At 46.1% G+C, this 19,840-nt stretch overlaps 1 protein-coding gene across 18 annotated transcripts in view; it reads left to right on the top strand.

The window, feature by feature from the left end:
* nav3 (neuron navigator 3) overlaps positions 1 to 19,840 on the top strand; it is a 387,811-nt gene that overhangs the window by 306,472 nt on the left and 61,499 nt on the right. For 16 of the 18 annotated variants that reach the window (XM_076721935.1, XM_076721938.1, XM_076721926.1 and 13 more), the window contains 3 exons: positions 1,569 to 2,715; positions 6,288 to 6,403; positions 15,041 to 15,149. In XM_076721935.1, the coding sequence (XP_076578050.1) occupies positions 1,569 to 2,715; positions 6,288 to 6,403; positions 15,041 to 15,149 (1,372 nt within the window). Of the gene's footprint in view, positions 1 to 1,568; positions 2,716 to 6,287; positions 6,404 to 8,380; positions 10,311 to 15,040; positions 15,150 to 19,840 lie in introns of those variants that run through there. The other 2 variants (XM_076721943.1, XM_076721944.1) reach the window with 1 other exon arrangement.

Below are 19,840 nucleotides of genomic sequence, written 5' to 3' on the forward strand. Positions count from 1 at the left end.
ACTACAATATTACTTTGAAGAAGTGATTACCTAATTAATACTTGCACAGTGTTTGTATCACATTTTGTGACGTTATTATATGATTATTTGTGAATATTTCATCGTTTTTGAAATTCATTACATGTAATACAGTAATTATACTGTATGTTAGTGAGTGTTGCCGCCACTGACTTATTTTGATCCATTTTCTTGCACTAAATATGTGTGAATGTACCTTTAGATGACAAATCTAACCTAAAATGTAATGTGCCTTGTAAATGGTCTTATTTTTAAAGGTAAGTGGCTAAACGTAGATGCCATGGTGACCACATATTGCAGCAGCAGTTTGTAGCAGGAAGTGTTTTAATGATTTTGATGTGAGTCCCTCGAAGAGCTAGGTCTTTCTTCTAGAGCTGCCATTTTTTTCCATTGTCGAACAATCATACAGGGAGAAATCCAGGGATCAGAGGCAGACACCAATTTTTACACCCACTGCAGCCTCAATATGGATGACATTTTCGGAGTCGAGGTTGCTGTGCACACTTGTGGGAAAAGCTTTCTTCTTCCTACTACGCTCCCTATCTGCATGTATAGCACACAATACAATCCCAGAATAATTCCAGAAAAGGCAGAGATGTTGGAAGGTTCAGGGAAACTTCTTCACCAAAGCACTAAATTAACTCCGTCTCCTAGAATATATTAACCATCAAAGACGGGGTTTTCCATGTTAACTTAGCTGGTGTGATCTCTTTTGTTGTTATGGCAACGACATGGTGACCTGTCCCTTTTAACCAGTGTTATCCACCTGCAAACACGCTGTGACAGGCCTGTATAGAAGTGTAAATCAGGAGGTGGAAGTCTGAACAGGAAGTTACAACTCACTTGAGTGCAAACTCCTTTGAGACATCGGTGCAATAATAACAGTGACATCTTTTCTTTTAGCCCAACCTGCTGTTGATATGCTGCCAGCTGGGAATAAGCTCTCGCTCTCTCTCTCTCGTTTACTTGAGACAACACTGAAAACCTCTGAGCTTCCTACTTTTGCTTGACTTTTGAGCTGAATGTGTGTATAACCATAGAGGAAGACTGTAGGGTATTCAGAAATTGTTGTTTCTCACGTGAACTAATTCCAGGAAACTGAAAGTCTGCCTCAATCAGAACGTCAGTGTTTGGTTCAAAGTTTTTGGTTTGCTTAGAAAGTCCTTACTGTGTCAGAGTCACTACAGTGAATACTACTGCTTTATGAAAATGCCCCAAAATTAGACATCATCTGTCTTACTTGAATGAATAATAGAATTAAAGCAAATTGCACCAAACTTCTAAGAATCATGTGATTCTTTGTGGACAAAATAATGCAGTTCACATGCTTGAGATCCATGCTTGACTAATTAATGTTTCTAAAGTGGATATATAGTTAATGGATATGAATAATAAGCCAGAATGCCCAGAATAGTCCAGAAAGGCACATTGTAAAAAGTATGTCACCATCATAGCACTGAACCTTTTGTATTGTATTATATGTTTGATTAATAAGAAAATAAGCACTTTTGATAATCACCCTGTTATGTCTCTCTTCTTCTCTGGTCCAGAAGCGGTGAGGGGTGTCCCAGCGCCCGGCGGGATGAACGGGACCGGTATGGGTGGGACAGTCCCCACCAGCCTCAGCGGGCAGCAGCTGGCCTCTGCCATCCCCTCACCCACTGCCGGCAAGTCCTGGCGCAGCAAGTCCATGAACCTCAAGCACAGTGCCACTTCGTCTATGCTGGCAAGCCCCACGCACTCACCCTCCCCCACCCATTCACCGCAGGCCTCTGAAGGACTTCTTCCACACGGAAGTGATGGATCAAAAGTAGGGTCGGCCGGTGGTGGTGCATCCCAGAGAACCATGCTGGAGAAGTTTCGCCTGATCAACCCTAGATCGGCTTCACGAGCATCACCCTCTGTGGCAGAGATGGCTCTGCAGGAGGAGGATGACCTGTCGGAGTACGGTGAGGATGGATTGACACCCACGGGATCTGTGTGCAGCAGCGGCAGTAGCAGCGCTACGGCCAAGCAAATGCCTACCAAGAACCCCACATCATCCCTCACTGCACCAAGCAAGACTTCCTCTTCTTCCTCCCCCTCCTCTTCGTTTTCAAAAGCATCTGCCAATGGCAGCAGGTCCATGTCCAAAGACAAGGAGGACAAAAGCAGGTCTGGGAAATCTTCTAAGGACAACTCTCCACCCAAAGAGGACCGTGAGTCATTTGGTGACTCCAGCAAGAAGACCTCCAAAATTGCCAGCCTCATCCCCAAAGGAGGGAAACCATCATCTGGAAAGAAAGATGGCGGCACCTCCTCGGCTTCCACTGGCATCCCTAAGCCAGGACTTAAAGCTCCCTCCAACACGACGTCCAAAAGTCAGAGTCAGTCACAGGGCCAAAGCCAGGCCGCCTTAAACAGCAGCGGCAACATGCGAGGTGGAGAGGGGGAGAGGGCAAAGCTGACCAAAGGAGGGCAGGGTGGGAGTTTCTATATACAGCGCTCCATTGGGGGCCCAGAGGGCAAAAGGACCAGCATGACCTCCTCCACCAGCACCTCAGCCCTGTCTGGGTCCAATGGGATGCTGGGAGGTGGAGGAGGAGGGGTTGGGGGAGGAGGAGGAGCAGCAATTGGAGGGAATGGAGTAGTTCAACTTCCTCAGCAGCAGCAGCACAACCACCCCAATACTGCCACTGTGGCGCCCTTCATGTACAGGTGAGACATGTGTGTTTGCAGGTGTGTGTTCATTACTCATGCTGTGGGGAATAAATCCATTTACAGATGTACATCATAGGAACCTTCCTTATGGGGACAAAATGCATATTCTTAATGTCCCCATAAAGTTAATCATTCCATTTTAGCGCTGCACTACAATGCTTAAAATACATTTGAATAAGCAAAGCTGTTTATTTTAATTTCTCCCACACATTCTTTTCCCACAGAGAGGTCAATATTTGACCCCTTTTCTCAAAGTCATACCTGCATACATTCAGACACACACACGCAATATATATATCCACTCACACACACCCCACGAAAATCCTGGAGCACTCCCAGTGATCAGCTGGCGCTCCCCACTGTGCATCTTGTCCTCGCCTCCACATCTCTTCACAGTCGTAATGACTGTGAAGAGATGTGGAGAACATGTGGAGAACAAATTAACATCCACTGCCTGCCGCTTGCCAAAGCCTATTATTTAACTGTCTGGGTTTCATCTTTGATGTGAGAATCCAGACATTGGCAGCGTTCAGGAACCCTTTCCCCTCCTCTTCATTCAACCGGTGTTGTTTAGATGCAGGCAGCTGGCACGTGGTTCCCTGACGTTACAGCCATCAGAGGTGCAGGAAGTGGGTAAATCTGCCCAGCAGGGCCGATTTTCTCTTACAACAGCAGAGGTAATCCAGGAGAAAAAAATGGAGGAGCAGCCAAAGTCTCTGGGATGCCTTTGTGCTCGGAGAGAAAGAGAGTTAGGAATCCCATTAAACAAGACTTAATCCTTCAACCCTTCTCTCCCTCTCTCGTCTTCCTCCTCCGTTGTGCACAGTCAGCTGTGCCACATTCAGTGGTGCTTCTTTCGAGCATTAGCATTACTTTAATCCCACACATTTAGGAAGTTGAAACTACTGCGGCTATCAGTCCTGGGCAGATAGTGAATGATAGTCAGTGATGAAGAAGGAAACCAAAAGTGAAACTGTAAAAGCACACACAGCCCACTCAATGAGCGAGAAGTAAACGAGAAACAGTGAGTGTGTAGAGTGTGCCATCTGTGATGTCAGGTTCCTGAAAGGACGTTTTGAAGCCTGGGACTGAGTTTACTACCCGCTGCCATTTGTATCTGTGATTACGGCTAGAAACTCCAAATTTGGCCAAAGCAAGCAACGACCATGACTGTTGCTTCCAAACGTAGTGTACCTCACTGATGTCTTTCAAAATCATCACCAAAAACACTGTTAGCTTTTAAGAGACAAGGCACTTACTCAAGACCACGAGTCTCAAAATTGTGCCCTCCGACAGGCCGGTGTGACTGGGCCTTCAGACTCTTGTTTCCACACATTAAATGATAATGCATTGAAAGCAGTCATCATTGTTAGTGCCTTGCTCTGCACACTGAACCGCAGAGTGTATGAAACCCCTGGTTGCGTCTGCACCTTGCTCTTGTCTTTCAGGCATGGTGCAGTTTCATGCCTCCCCTCTACCTTTTTCCTCTGTGCCAACATATTTCCTCGTGAGCCTATTTCTGTAGCCTCTATCTTCAACCTCCCATTCTCTTACTATAAATATTCTTCCTCAGCAGCAGAGCTGAAACACATAGATCCGTACGCCAAAAAGCTCCCGTTAGTCACAGCATTAAAACCGTTCTAATGGGATCTACTTTGTGTGTGGATCTACTCATTTCAACAGCTCGATATTTCTTTGATCCAGCACTCCTCCTATTGGTTACTATGATCTGCGTGGTTTTTTTTTTTTCATCATTTCTTCCTCCCAGCAGGCCTCACCCAAAGCCGTCAGCATGCAGACAGTAAGTGTAAAGGCCTCCTGCTGTGCTGCAATTTACCATCATTTTCAGCCCAATTAGGCATCTTTGTCTTATTCCTTTTCTATGTCTACACCCACCTCAAGTTGTTGCCTCCGCCAAGTTTAATAGACCAGTGTGGTTGTGGGATTTGCTGCAGTTAGTGTGCAGGATTGATTTATGTTCCCCTCTCCAAACACTCTGCAATGTTGATTGCTCTATCCTCCACTGCTCATCGTAGCCTGAGCTGACCCAGGTTCAGACACAAGATCAGGAATGATAGAGCTACTACAGTGATGTGTTTTGCATTTCCTGAAGATTACCCATCAGTTAGCCAGCATGGGTGGCACTGTGACATTCACCTCATGGGCCTGAATCTCATTCATGAAGTTCCCTTTCCCTTTAAAAGTATCAGAATGAATTTTGAGTAAATAATCCTTTATTACTGCAGCAGCAACCTTTTCCCACATATCTGCTTTCATATTTTGGTCCCAGACTGTTGCGTGCAGCTGTGGTCGTCTCTGCGTTTGTAAATCCACTGAGGTGAGGGAAGCTTGCAGGAAGAAAAAAAAAAAAAAAAAGCTTTTTTTCACACGAGCTGAAGTCACAGGCTGATGCTGCTGTCGCAAACAGGAGCCAATTTTTATCTGCAGCTCTGCAGGTGGTGGTGATGGTGGTCCCTGGAGTGTGTGTTGTGTATATGGGAGGGCATGAATGCTATACAGTAGCTGTCTCTGTGTTTGTGTATGCAAGATTTACTGTGTGTATTTCAGGATTTCCACGTGTATGTGGTGGAAAGTGTTAGTTTACGTGCTTCTCATCGTGTGTGTGTTCTAGTGTAAGTATGCATTTCATTGTATTTGTGTATCTGTCACTGTGTTTAACTCAGTGTTTGTCTATGTCCCTGTCAGTCTGTTTTTTTTTTCCATACGTGGTTCAGTGTTTCCTGAGTGTAGGGCTGTTATCTCATGAAGTGCATTGGACTCTATCCTTGTTTCTTCAGATCAGCAAACAAACAGTGGAGCGTGATGCAGCACAAGGATGAGGAAGAGAGGCACACAACATATTTCATGCGCACACTCACACACACGCACACTTGCAGAAAACATCTCGTCTGAGACCGTCCCCTCCTCCCTTTGGAGGTGTCCATCTGTTGAATATTTGACTGAGACCAAAAAGGGACTCAAGAATTCAAACTCTTCTCCTGTTTCACATCGCAGAAACACAAACAACAGACAAAGGAGGGGAGATTCTGGCTGCTGCTCCAAATCAAACACTAAGATCTCTCAGCTGGTCTTTCGAACAACAACCAAACGGTGGCAATTCAACAGGACAGAGGATCAACCTTGCAAACTATGTCCTCTTGAGATAGATCAGGCACAAAAAATATGTTTAACAGGCGTATTGCAATACAAGCAATCCGCATTATAGCCAGAACAGCCACACTTTAGAAAGCAGATTATTGTTTTAAGCTTTCAGAGTAGGCTTGACTGCTGGACTTCTTTACTTATTAATTGAAAGCTGATGTAGATTCAAATTCATTCTGGAATTTTGAATTGTAAGAGAAAACCATTTCTGTGCTTCATCAATTCATAGCATTGCCCGACAGTGAATGAATGAACATGAATGGAGCAGCTTTAACTGATTTCAGTCTAAACTCTCCCCCCACGGCTGTCCTGAAACGCCTGCAGTGGCCGTAGTCCAGCTCGACTTCCTCCAGTATCGCAGCCTGTCTTTATAACTGCTGTATATTGTTTGTTCTTTGTGCCTCCAGGACATTCTCAGAAAATGACTGCACCATGGTGGCCCCAGCCGACCCCTGCCTCAGCCCCACCAAGGGAGAGCTGGTCTACAGCAAGACAGCCAAACAGTGCCTGGAGGAGATATCAGGTATAGCAGGTTAACACAAACGCTGTGGGCTCTGCATATGCGATATTTGTCTCTTGTAAAACTGCTCATATAGGAATTTAACCTTCACCTGCTGCCCTGCATCTGTATTTCCCCAATGTTGACCTGACTGCTGCTGCAGTGCTGCTCTGCGTGTGAGAACTCTTGTTCAGACGAGGCGTTTACCTCTAGAAAGTAGAAGCACTGGCGTAGCTTGCATTAAGACTTTTGTATTACATTATGGATTAGCTGCTCTACCTGACGGAGAAAAAGCAGGCTGCAGGCGCCGTTGCGGTGGACGATAGTTAAAGGGCAGCTGCAGGACAAGAGAGTTTCTGAAGGCTGCTGCTGTGAATAGAACAATGTGTTGGTCTAGTGTAGTTCATGTGTTTTCTGGGAGTGTGTGTGTGTGTGCCAGCGTGTGTTTACTGGGGAGATCTCTGTTTCGTGCTGGTTTCATATAGCGAAGGGAAAAGGTCAGCGCTGACACCCGGACACAGGGAGCATCTGCGGCTCTTTGTTTGCATCCCCGCGGGTTGCCATCATCTGTTACAATCCCAGCGCTGCGTCACAACAAGTCACATGACGCGTCATCGTCACTGCAAACACATGGGTTTTTGTTTTCAGCGTCGGCTTTCTGACGCCGTTCCTTGACATTTGATGGATATTTTTATCCAAAGCTCCGATTAGTTCAGACATTTGAGCCATATCCAGATGGAGGGATGGATGGATGAAAATTGGGTAAAAGAGAAGTTTTAAGCTTTGAAGCAACAGGCGGTTTATTTAGTAAAAGGGGTTGATGTTGAGGACAAGAGGCTGAAATCACTGAGAAACAGAAACATGTGCTGCTGTATTTTGTTCATCCTGTATATTTCAGTCTATGATCCTTTTCAACTATTGCTGTCATAACACCTATACAACCGAAAAGTACTGGTTTAGGTTAAATCCTACTGTTTGTTTACAAAGAGGGAAGACTGCAAACGTCTTTATTGTCCTTTAATTACAGTCAGCAGGCATCTGCGCGATCGAGCCTCCGCGGCGCAGAGGTCAGGATCGAGGGACAGTTGACCAGTTTGAAGGAGTTTCTAACCACAAACTGAAATTCCTGACAAGGAGCAGGATGAGAGGTTAAACCAGGCAACACACCATCAAAACACAAACCGCCAGGACTGAGAAATTCCATTGTTTCAGTTGGATTTCTCCAGTTGCAAATAAAGATTTCAGTGTCTCAGCGTGAGTTTCCTGACAGTCATCAGTCGATATCTACTGGACTGTGTCATCTCTTTTAAGCACGATTCTTTTGTCAGCGACTTCAGTTACTGAGGATCCTTCTGAGTGCATTTTTAAGCAGAAAATCCCTCTTGTGGATATCATCAGGACTGAAACTGCATCCTTATAATAACAGAAATAATAGAGGTCAACTTGGATGATAAATCAAGCAAACCGCTCACTCATTGAAAAATAAGACGTCAAGTTCAAAGCGCCTACAAAGCGCAGTGTGCACAAACAACAGCGCGTGATTACAGGTTTGGTTTGTCAGGTCGGCAGTGACATTCCAGACATTTTGCTTCGGTCTCGGCTTTTCTGAAGCCCATCATTTGAAGGATAAAATTAGACTGCAGTGCTGACCGTTCCCTTTGTTTGGGGTCCATTTCAAACACTTGCGCTTTGTTGTCACACGTTTCATGGTCATCTCACATCCTTGGTTTTTTCAGTAGAAATGAATCTCCGAGATGGAAATTCAAGCGTGTGCACACCGCAAATACCACATGACAAGGCTGCTTGTTTTACATATATAGGCTGAACCAATGTCAATAGTGACAATATGCAAACATCAAAGCAGCAAGACTAGATAAAATCTTTATTCTCATGATTTAAGCTTTTGTGAAATTGGTTTTAGACACAGAAAGTAAAAACAGTTGAGGGGAAGCTCTGAAGTACTTCCATTGATTTTTATCTGTTCATTTTTTTTTTATTAATAAGTATAAGACTAATAGTATCAGACTGCAGAGTAATAGTGGAAGGGTCACTCACAGTGTAAATGGATAACCTTGATTATGGTTTCAGAGGCAACTGCTTGCAGTCTCATCTAGCTATTGGTAACAGGCTTTAAAAATGTGTGGAGGACAGCTGTGACTAACAGCAACAGAGCTAATAAAGCCTGCATTGATTGATGGGGATATGTTGGTTCTGTGGTCTCATTGTTGATCCATGATAAGCTGTTGGCTCGCTATTTTAGCTCCTCAAGATAGCATTTAATTAAGTCAGATGGCCAGCTTGGTGCAGCAGAGGCTGCAAGCTTACAGGTGCACTGTCCAAACAACTCATTGTCACACAGTGAGGGACAGCTAGAAGCAGAAAGAGAGGGGAGGATAGCACGAGAGAGAAACGATAACGGCGAGGGAGAGGAGGGAAGTGAACAGAAAGTGAGAGAATGAGAGGGATTAAGAATAAGAGAGGGTGATAAACAGAGAAGGAGGGCTGAGAGGGAGAGAGAGAGAGTGCTGCGGGCTGCATGCTGGAATGAACAAGCAGACCGAGAGCTACGTGAGCCTGTTCGCCGGCTTCACCAGCCGTTCATTCTCCTCCGCTGTGAGGAGAGAGGGACCGTAAGAGAGTCAGAGGGGAGGCAGGAGAAGTGTGGCAGTGAGGTGGTAATTAAAGGAGAGACAGAAGGTGCACGGAGAGAGATAAGAGTGGATGAAAAGACACTGGGAAGAGATAAAGGGAGTGAGAGCGCAGGAGGCAGAGAGAGAGAACGTGTTGGTGAGGGAAGGGAGATGTAGCGACTCATTCATCCACACCCCTGACTGTGGTGGAGGAAGAAAAAGGAGCCAAGAAGACAGAAAGAAAGCATGAGGACACGAGAAGGAGTGGAAAACCAGTGTTTGTGTCTTGCTCATCGTCTGACTATGGGCTGGCTCAAGGATGGATCTGGACCCTACCTACATGCCTGAGAGGGAGGCTTTCTCTCCGCTCTTCACCCTGCGCTTGCTTTCCCTCCAGCCCTCTGAAGCCTGGACCTCAGTCGGGAGGCGTGGGACGTGGGGACGCATCTCTCTGCCTCCTCCGTCCTCCGGTTCCTCCTTCCCTCCATCTGCTCTCTCAGTGACAGCGCAGCCAAGATGTGAAACGGAGACAGGTAAATCCACTTGCACGCAGAGTTTCACTCACTGAGCCGCCAGAGCCGAAAAGGTAAGCCGAGAAAAGGGAGGGGAGCAGTGAGCAGAGATGAAGAGGGGAGCGGAGTTCTCGGTGTATCAGGGGGGCAGCCCGGCTCGACGGCCTCCCCAGCCTCTCCCCGACAACCTCAACCTGCGGATCAAGCAGCGCTCGCTCACAAACCTGACCCTGCTCAGCGATGGCGAGCAGCGGGTTTACTCCTTTGAGCTCGACGAGCCACCGCCTCATCTTTCACAACCTCAGAACTCTTCGGTGTACTCATCCTCCACGCAGCGGGCAGGAGGCAGCCTGCAGGGAAGCCCAAGGAAGGAGGCGCTCCCAAGGGGCGGAGGTGTGCGGGGCACCAGAGCTCGATCCCTATCACTCTCCCTCACCAAGGTGCTCTCTCAGTCGGAACACTCCCTCATCCCAGTCCCCTGGCGATGCACAGGTGCAGGCGGGCGGCCACAGCGGGCGTCATACAGCGGCCACCCACGGGCAGAGCCGGCGCGGCCATCCAGGGAGGAGGGGGGAACGGATGAAGAGGGCAGCAGCGGGCGTTCAGACGAGGAGCCAGCAGGCAGGGGTGGAGGGAAGCGCGGAGGCAAGGAAAAGGATGGAGGATACTGGGCAGAGGAGGAGGTCTCAGGGGGAGGTCCACGTGAGGGAACGGCTCAGCTGGATAAGGAGGTGATCCTCACCATGCTCGGTGACCTGGAGCAGGTGCTGCACACACAACCACGCCCACGTAAGTCAACGCAGTCAGCAAAGTCCAGGAAGTGAGCATGAATGTTGACAGCTTTACATACTATAGACACAAGTATTTGGGGGGATTACATTCTTTCCACATGAAGGGATTACTATGACAACACCACAAATTGCAAGCTTTGTCCAGGAAGTAAAAGAACCCATGTTTGCGTGAAGTTGTGGTGAAGTTGAAAAAAGCAAACTTGAGCAGAACGTGAGAATGTCAGAGCAGAGAACGCCTTCAATAAGCTGGTTATTTTCTTAATCCTCGCGATGAGGAAACCTATTTCTCAGGGCACGCTATTAGCATTTTAAGCCATTATTTAAAAGAAATTTGTCTAAAAGCACACACACACACACACACACACACACACACACATCCTCCCTTGTGCATGAAGCTGTTAGTACATCCTCACCACAAGATTTACACAAGCAGCTGTCGTTTGAATTCATGGACACCGGCAGATAAAAAGATCTCTTTGACATGTACGTGTGTCCTTTTTGTCACTTGCTACTGCACACTGTCACAGTCTGCACATGAAGCACTGCTGTGTGTGAATGAAGGAGTCTAACCTATAGGTTGTCATAGGAGTATGCTTTGTGCTTCTGGAATGAGCACCCATGTAAAAGCTGGCTTTGATGGAAAGGGACGTGAGGGGGAAGGATCAGTCGATGACATGGACCGTTTTTTTAGGTAGTTGTGACAGCGGAGATGATTATTGTGACTCTGCAGATAAAGCAGAGATGCACAGCAGGGCGAGCTTAGGCAAGGAGCAGATTATTGCTGATTTCCTTTAAGCAGGTTGAGGCATGATGCAGCATAAAGAAGAAATACCTTGAGATATAGATGATGGAAAACCAACACCTCACCCACTGAAAAAGCCCAGCTTTTATTACTCGCACCTCCCTCACTGCCTGTGAGTCACACAGCCAACGTGATCAATACCTTATTATTACACCTTTCATTGTGTGTGTATGCGTGAGTGCATGTGTGTGGATGCTTGTCCACACTCATGCGCATACAGGTGCTTTTTTTTTTCTTCTGCATGCATGCCTCCAAGTGTGTGTGTGTGTGTGTGTGTGTGTGTGTGTGTGTGTGTTTCTACGTGCGTGTTAGAGGTCTTTCCAGGTAGTTGAGAAGCCATTTACATTTTGAAGAACTCTTTCACCCCCTCAAAGTTGGCTTCCAAAGTATCCAGCTGCTGTGAAGGCAGTTTGCGCTTTTAGCCTCAGGGAGTAGTTGTCGTTGATACGTATTAACAAGCTCTCAATGTGCTGCAGTGCCTGTTAGGGAACACATTCAGCAACAGGGCCATAGAATTGCGTGCGGATTCATCTGTGTGTGTGTGTGTGTATGTGTGTGTGTGTGTGTGTGTGTGTGTGAGCTGCCATAGTGACACACCATCGACTGACAGCCAAAGCTTCATTAAGACTGATTTGTGACAAAATGCTGCAACAAGGCTAGCTTACAGTTATGTGTCATTGTGCGTCTGCCTGTGCACGCTTGTGTGTTGGCATGCATGTGTGTGTGTGTGTGTGTGTGTGTGTGTGTGTGTGTGTGTGTGTGTGTGTGTGTGTGTGTGTGTTCTAATTAGATGGCTGGGATGGTTCTCTGACAGTATTCAGCTGGAGCGAGGGGCATCAGTACCAGTGAACATGCATTATTGAAAGAGAGGGGGAGAGAGAGTGAACTGGCACTAAAGCACCCTCTTGTACAGTATGTGTGTGTGTTTGTGTGTGTGTGTGTGTGTGTGTGTGTGTGTGTGTGTGTGTGTAAGTGTGTCAGTCCCTAATGGCTGTTATTTGCATTTTGTTGCATCAACTCTATCTCGAATGGTGTTTGTTCTACACCACTGTGTGTGTGTGTGTGTGTGTGTGTGTGTGTTTGCACCTTCCCTCCTTCCATGCCCCCACCCAACTCCTTCATACACCCACACACACACACCCACACACACACACACACACACACACACACACACACACACACACACACACACACACACTCTCTCTGACCTGTCCTCAGTTTGGCTGCTTCACAGCCTCACCGGGCCAAAAGCTGGTCAGCAGCTTGAATCCAAATGAAGGCTTTGTGCCTTGTCACCTCTCTGTGGTGTTGGATACTGAAGTCGAAAGCTAGAAACGCACAGAAGCAGCCACCACATTAGGATATAAGGTGTTATGAATTCAGCTACACACAAGTCCACTCCTCTATTTGATCTGCTAGAGGGTACTGAGCTGGGAAATTGCTTATAGGCATTGCATTTTGAAATGAATATTCATTTTCTAATTCGAGGCTCCAGTGTGTGTGTGTGTGTGTGTGTGTGTGTGTGTGTGTGTGCATGACTGTGTACAGTGTTGTGTTGCCTGTGGGGTGCTGTTTTGTTGCCGAAAATTCCGCTCGCCTCTCCTCCTCTACTGTGCAGGTGAGACCTCCTCTCCTACCGCAGTGAATTGCTCACACACTCGCACACAATAAAATCATAAACGCACACACACGCCTTGGGCTGCTTCTCAATGTTGCATGAAGCATCCGTTCATGATGGAGAATCCAGGGCCAGATCTCCTCATGTCACTTCATAATGGAGTTGTTATTGGATCTTTCTGAAGGGGCCCTGGTGAGGAGAGAGAAGACATGAGAATGGGAAGAAGAATCACAGAAAAAGAGAAACTCGGACAGCAGTGATGCTTTATGTTTGTGGTAGCAGAGATCCATCTCCCATTAATTCCTTGGGCTGGATCTCCTTTCCTTAAGAAGCCGACGCCTGCTGAAAAAATGACATTTTGACACCAATTACATCTCAGTTTTGTTTCACATGTTCCATCTTGACAGCAATATATTCAGAGTACAGAAGCTTCTGTTCATTGGCTGTGAGCACAGTTTCGAGCAGATCACATGTGCCTCATCAATTTGTAATTACTGACCACGGAGTGGGCATCTGATATGAGGTCAGAGGCATGTGACACCACCATAACATCACACAACCTGCAATCTGTTTGCTCTGCAAAGACAAGACATGACCCCAATTATATTGAGCTGCTCTTTACCCTGTGAGGTCACCACACAGCACGATACAGTGCACATGAGGTCAAATGTTGACTTAATTTTGAAAAAGATTTTTTTGAATGCTGACATTGATTATGTCATTTAAGCCATGTTAACTGGTGTGTCAGCGTCACCAGTGGCAATTTTCTGCACATTTATTGTACCTGGTGAGCAAAGTGACTCTAACAATGCGCATTGTCACACAGCATTCACCAAAACAGAAAGATTGGTGTCAGTGTGCAAGATCAGCTACATACTGGCAGTGTCGTGTTAGTCTGTTCAAATCAAATCATCGTTTGCAGTGAGGGGGAAATAGACAGGAAGCGTAGAAATGCCAAAGATATAATGCCGAGCCCAGTTTTGCCTACTGTGGCTTCTCATTGAGTGAAATGTGCAGTTTTGCTAGAGAGTTTATCCAAATGCCTTGAGGTCAACTCAGAAATTGATTTCTATAGTCATCCAGGGAAAACTGGCTTAGCTTTTCTGCTTATTTTCCAAACCAACCTGCTTCATTTTCCAGCATATAAACACCTCAACTCTTTTTCTCCTCCTGGCACTGAGCTGCGCCGCAGGAGTTGCTGTGGGCCTTTTCAAACCTCCAACCTACCACTGCTCCCATCTGCTCCCATTTGCCCCAGTCGCTGTAATCACAGTAGCTTTCTGTCAGTATGTCTGCTCAGAGCGCTGAAATCAGCACATGGTGACGGAGCACAGCTTCTCGTGCTCACGCTGCATTGTTGCCTTGTGGTACGAGATCTGCTGGCTCATTCACGTCCACTGTGGAGACAGTTTTCTTCTGAGAGCACCTTAAAACTGGAGAGCACTGTGACCAGCAGCCATTCTGTGTCTCGTGCCACTTGTTAATTACCCATTCTGTGGTACCTGCCCGCAGATATAGGCTAGCTTGATGAGCTAAAAGAGAGGCTTAATTGGAACAGACAAGCAGATAGTTCGGGGCGCGCCCACAGCTCGCAGATATGAAATGTCACCAACCCTGTGCTTATTAGCAGCACTCTTTCAGAAGAGGCCGAATCAAGCACTTCATCTGACAACAGAGCACGAAGAAGAACACGAAACATATGACGAGCCTTCAGAGCCGTAAGCAGCTGCAGGGCCCGGTATAGAAAGACGGTGGACTGAAGTGGCAGCGTTTTCCAACGTGCCAGACAGAGAAGCACAGGAGCTCTGACAGAGTTTGCTTTCGCAGGCACGACTGCGTCCCGAACTAACTGACAGAGCGCGTGGTGTCATGGCACGACATTTCTGCTTTGGCCTCAAGGAAAAATGTCAGTACTGCGTAAGATAATGCATCCGCTTTTTCGACTAAAGGACTGCATGTGGTGCAGCCTGACAGGCCGCTTTATTGTATAGCTCCCAAATTGTCAACATGGGGTTTAGGGACATGCACCCATGCTGGCTGTCAGCGTGGTCGCTCATCATTCGGTCTCCATACCGAGACATCCAGTGACATCCAATGAAATGCTGGATGTCACATGTCCTCCTCATTTCTTATATTGTGTGTTTGTACGTGTGTAGCCTTTGTGGATAGAGGTGACTGCTCTGTGTGCACGTATGTGTGTGTGTGTGTGTATGTGTGTGTGTGTGTGTGTGTGTGTGTGTGTGTGTGTGTGTGTGTGTGTGTGCAGGTCCAAACATGTCAGTAAATCATTTCAAATGTGTGTCTTCAGGAGAGGATCCTGAGACAAGACGCATGAGGACGGTGAAGAACATCGCTGACCTGCGGCAGAACCTGGAAGAGACCATGTCCAGTCTACGGGGGACACAGATCAGCCACAGGTAGGCACACACATGGTACTGCCCGTTACTTCGTTACTTACAGGTAATAGAAAATTACTCTAGTGTGGCTTTTGATGAAGTCATAGGCAGTGCCGACAGTGAATTTGTTGGCCCATATCACGAAAGGGAGATCGAGTCTTGTCTTGAGATACAAGAGGACAATTATTTCCCATTCATATCCCTTGTCTACATGTCCCAGACATTCCTGGATTCAATCCATCAACCCTGCAGTCATGAGCTCACTAAACTGTCAGCTACAGCACATGCAAAAATGAGCAGCCCCTGTAATTCACTCGCGTTCACAATATGGTGTGATGCTACCACTTTCTTGTTCAGTCTGCTTCCATAATGCCGTTTTATTTATGGATTCGAGAGTTTTCAGCGAGCTCCACCAGTCAGAATGAAGTTTTAAAACACTTTCAATTGACTTAAAGTGAATTATTCTGCACAGCCTGGCTTTAAACCACCATATTATATAACTGAGACCACAGTATAACACCTCAAATAGGATCATTTATAACTCACAGCCCAAATGTAAAAATGCTCCCATCTGCGTCTTTGGTGATTTACTTAATTATTTATACTTTTACTGGCATTAGATGACTGTCACTGCGTGTTATGTCTGACCACTCCAGCAACATTTTCGCCCGGTCGGCTTCAAAGATTTCAACCCCCCACCTGGCTCACGGCAGGCATCGCGCGACTTCACTCAGACACTGTTTTAAACCCAAATCAAATGCAGAGAAAACTAATTGGGCTGCCAGTGGTATTTTAAGACACCCACACCTGTTTTAAGGGACTCAGCTATAGTTCGCTTTCTGTCTCAACAAGATAAGAAAAGTTGGGTTTCTGTATTCGGCCTGTTTGCTTCACTTTGTTCAATTAAAAACAAATGAGGGCTGTAAATTAAAGTCAACGAATGTCACAAGTAAGTCAGACTCCGACCAGCTATGTAAATGTTGTTTGACGTGATTAGTGTCAGCTAGTTAACCTTAATTTGTTGTTGTGATTGTCTTTTTTTTGCCGACATGGGACCAGCACAACACAGACATATTGTATCGCTTTACAAAGCTGATATGCCGGAAGTATTATTAGGAAACAGCAAAAGATAATAGTGTTTAGAGTCATGTTTGTGTCCTGATGGATGTAAGTTCAATTTTCTCTTTCTTTTTAGCTCTGTATCACTTTCCACAAACTCCTCGGGGACACATGTAGCTCTTTAGCTGCTAAATACTCCACTATGTTTTTAGAGCTTTTTGGCTGAAAACAGCTGCCTGCTGCATCTGGAAACAACACTGATGATGTTGAGAGCGAACCAAAACGATAAAGTTGCAGGCTGGACAACCAAAAGGTTGAAACGCTCCACAGAGCTGAGGGAAAGTCTGGTAATGATTCCCCGCAGGATTGTACAAGTGACCCCTTTCACATTACTCATAGACACATTTGATCCATTGTAGATTATTGGCCGCAGCAGCTTTAAGAGACAAATATGGCAATGTTGCGTGCTGGCTTAAATGCTGCTGTTTCCGTGACCCTCGACAGGAACAAGCAATTATGGGAAATGTAACCAGAATTTTATCATCTCATCGCAGACCTGCAGCCTATATAGACCCGCTTTGAAAGACTTTCACATTGAGGTAATGTGTGGCAAGTCTGAAGCTGAGGCGTGTTTAACTTCCTCACAATGCGTCATTGCCGAAACAAAAGAGACACGCTTTGAAGACGTCACGACCAAACCACTGAAAAGAACCAAAAATGATCAGTTTCATGTCTCTGCAGCAATTATTCAAGTCACTTCCCTTGTCCGTCCCTTGTCCTTGTAAAATAAAAGCAGTTCTGATTTGGATATCTCTGACTCACCGTACACAGTTTATCACTGATCCAACTGAGAGATATGTCTCCAGCTATTAATGATGTTCCCTCTATTACCATGCCATCTTCTCCACATTTCCTGGATTTAATTAAAAACAGGCGTCACCTTCCTCAGCAGCTGGCACACATGTAATGACATTCTGGAGTTGATGGACAACCAGTGCCTTAAAACGCTGTCCCATCTGTGAGCCACGGGCAACTCGGAGAGTGTAACAGTGTAGAGACTGCGGCTCAGGCGAAGACAAAATGATAGCTATTGGTTTATGTCAGCTCCCAAGGCAGTGGCTCCCTCCTCGTCTCTCTCCTTCTCCCTCAGTCTATTATTTTGTGTGTTTTGCCCCATTTGCAGAGGAAGATGGTGGCCAGGCTGCCGACAGCCATGACAGATGGCAGTCTTGTGTGCCCGCATGTGTGTGTTTGTTTTCCCACTTCTTTTTTCCTCAGAGGAGTCTCAGCCGAGGCCCGATCGATAGAAGCGGCATTGTCTTACCACCACATTTAATCCAGTGGGACCCACGTCATTGGGGTGCGAGGTGTTTCACATGTCCCGCACTCATTCACATGCATCAGACAGCATGAAATGTGTGCAAAATGCATCATCATATACCTCCACATTTGCATCATATAGGGTGGGTGTGCATATGTGTGTGTGATTTGGAGGAGTGAAGCAGTCACTGCTGGTCTAAAATGGCAGCAGGCCAAGTGAAATAGCGTATGGGCTACTGCACAGTTTTCAAGCGTTCGGTTTAATGGAATGAAAGGGAAGTTGGCCCCTGAGCGTGCGCCTGTGTCGGACATGTTTGTATTCTGAATGTAAGGATAGCCTCAGAGTATGCATACTAATTCTGTCCATGACAAAAGCCCGGCCAGACCGTCCTAATCTCTCCCCTGGCTAAGAAATGGCTGTAATCACCATGAAGCTTTGAAGCACCTTAAGTAATTAATCACTGTTACGCTCGAGCAGACATGACCGTCATATTCATCACTGGGTCTTTCTCTGGGCTCTCTCTTTGGGATTCTCCTTCTGTACCTGTTTATAGCCCTTTCATGCAGACTGGGTGTTCAGACTTCCAACACAAGCCCTCAAAACGTGAGAAAGCAGTCCATTAGCGCAGCAACAGCCACCATGTGTTCCTCTTTCTGCAAGTGTTCAATTTTTTTACTTGTCATATAGAATAACAACTTGTCGTCATTATGTCAACAGCATTAGTGTTGAGCCCATTTGTGCCAGTGGAAATATTCACCCCAAATCGAGGGTGCGCTTGTTCTTTTGGCACTCATGAAGCCGAATAGCTGTGCAGGAATATTGACGAGATTGAAATTCATTTACATTTTTCTTAAATGTAGGACATCTGTCGCATTTGGATGCTGTTTTACTCATCACATGACCTGTGAGAACAACATGCGTGAGTGACTTTGCCATTTCATGCATTTTGGCATCTTCTGAAAAGGAATATATTCAAGACAGATGTTTTGCCCATCTGTCTTATGATTGTATCAAAGTACAGAACGCCAGCTTCATGCAAACACAGCCCCTAACACCAACTCTGAATATAGTAACACATCTGGGTTTTTGACATTAATGCATGTTAGAAAACCCAATCTGTTGGTTCAGGATAAAAGCACACCTGTAGTCGTGCTGCCTCGTTAGATAAAATACTACTGCGGTCATTATGTAGCTTGCTAATATCTGCTCTTGCCGCCATTTGTTTTGCATCATTATGTGTTGGCTCTCTCTGCTACATTCCCCTGCTTTCACAAAAGCACAGACATTCCATGCACATCATGAAAATTTAGATCGAAAGTGACTAGAGATCGCGAGCGGTCCACAGCGAGGTGCAGCTTTCCTGGAAGCTGGTGGCAGCTAATGTTACCTAAGATTACTGACCCAGTTGAAAATGTGTGTGGTTAAGCTACGGTTTCATGGGGCCCTGAAACCGTGTCCCTTTCTCATTGAGCTGACCTTGCTACTCGGATGCTGCAGCCATCGTGGCAGCTCAGTTCACATCCGCAACATTCCTCAGAGATCCAGATGTGTTGGGCCCTCCATGCACAATCTGTATTGATCAGAAACATTTAATTTCCCTCCTCTGTTTTTTCTTTATCCAGACAATGAAGAATTGTATTGATTGACATTTGAAGGGAAAAGAAACAGGTCCATGAGTGAAGAAATGCTGTGATCTTCAAGGACAAACCCTGCCACAGCTAACTGAAAAATCTCCCCCACTCTTGTCTCCCTGTCTGCTCAGGCCTGAGGGATTCCTGTCTAGTCTCTTGGGGATTCAGCAACCGCTAGATGACATTTTGAACATAATAGCTTCACCCGGCCGAGTTTGTTTATTTTGTGTTTACATTTGGAACACAGAGAGAATTGGGCCGGCTAAATTATTCATTGCTTTGAAAGTGTGGAGATAGCCGTTGGTCCTATTTGCGTGCATGTACAGGATTTTGAAGCGAGACAGAAGCCTTTTCTTTTTTTTTTAAATTTCATTTAACTGACAATTCAATACCGTACAGTAGGAGTGAAAAAGCAAAGGTCCAGAAGCGCCAAGATGACAAGTTCTTAAGAGTAATGAAGGGTCAAAGCCATAGACGCTTTTCAGGCCCTGACAATGTTCTTGTGAGAGCAGTCACAATGAGAGGAGGAGTGACATGATTCAGCTGGAGGAAGGTAATACGAGGCACTTCTTGACAAGTTGAGTTTTCAGCCTTTGATGGAAGATGGAAAGTGACTTGGCTGTTCTGAGTGGAGTGTTTGTGCATGTGTGTGTGAAAGATGGTTGCGCTGGCAGCGGGGCGGAGACGCTTTCTCAGGGTGC

Source organism: Chaetodon auriga, chromosome 22 (genome assembly GCF_051107435.1).
Source record: "Chaetodon auriga isolate fChaAug3 chromosome 22, fChaAug3.hap1, whole genome shotgun sequence".
Classification (NCBI taxonomy): domain Eukaryota; kingdom Metazoa; phylum Chordata; class Actinopteri; order Chaetodontiformes; family Chaetodontidae; genus Chaetodon; species Chaetodon auriga.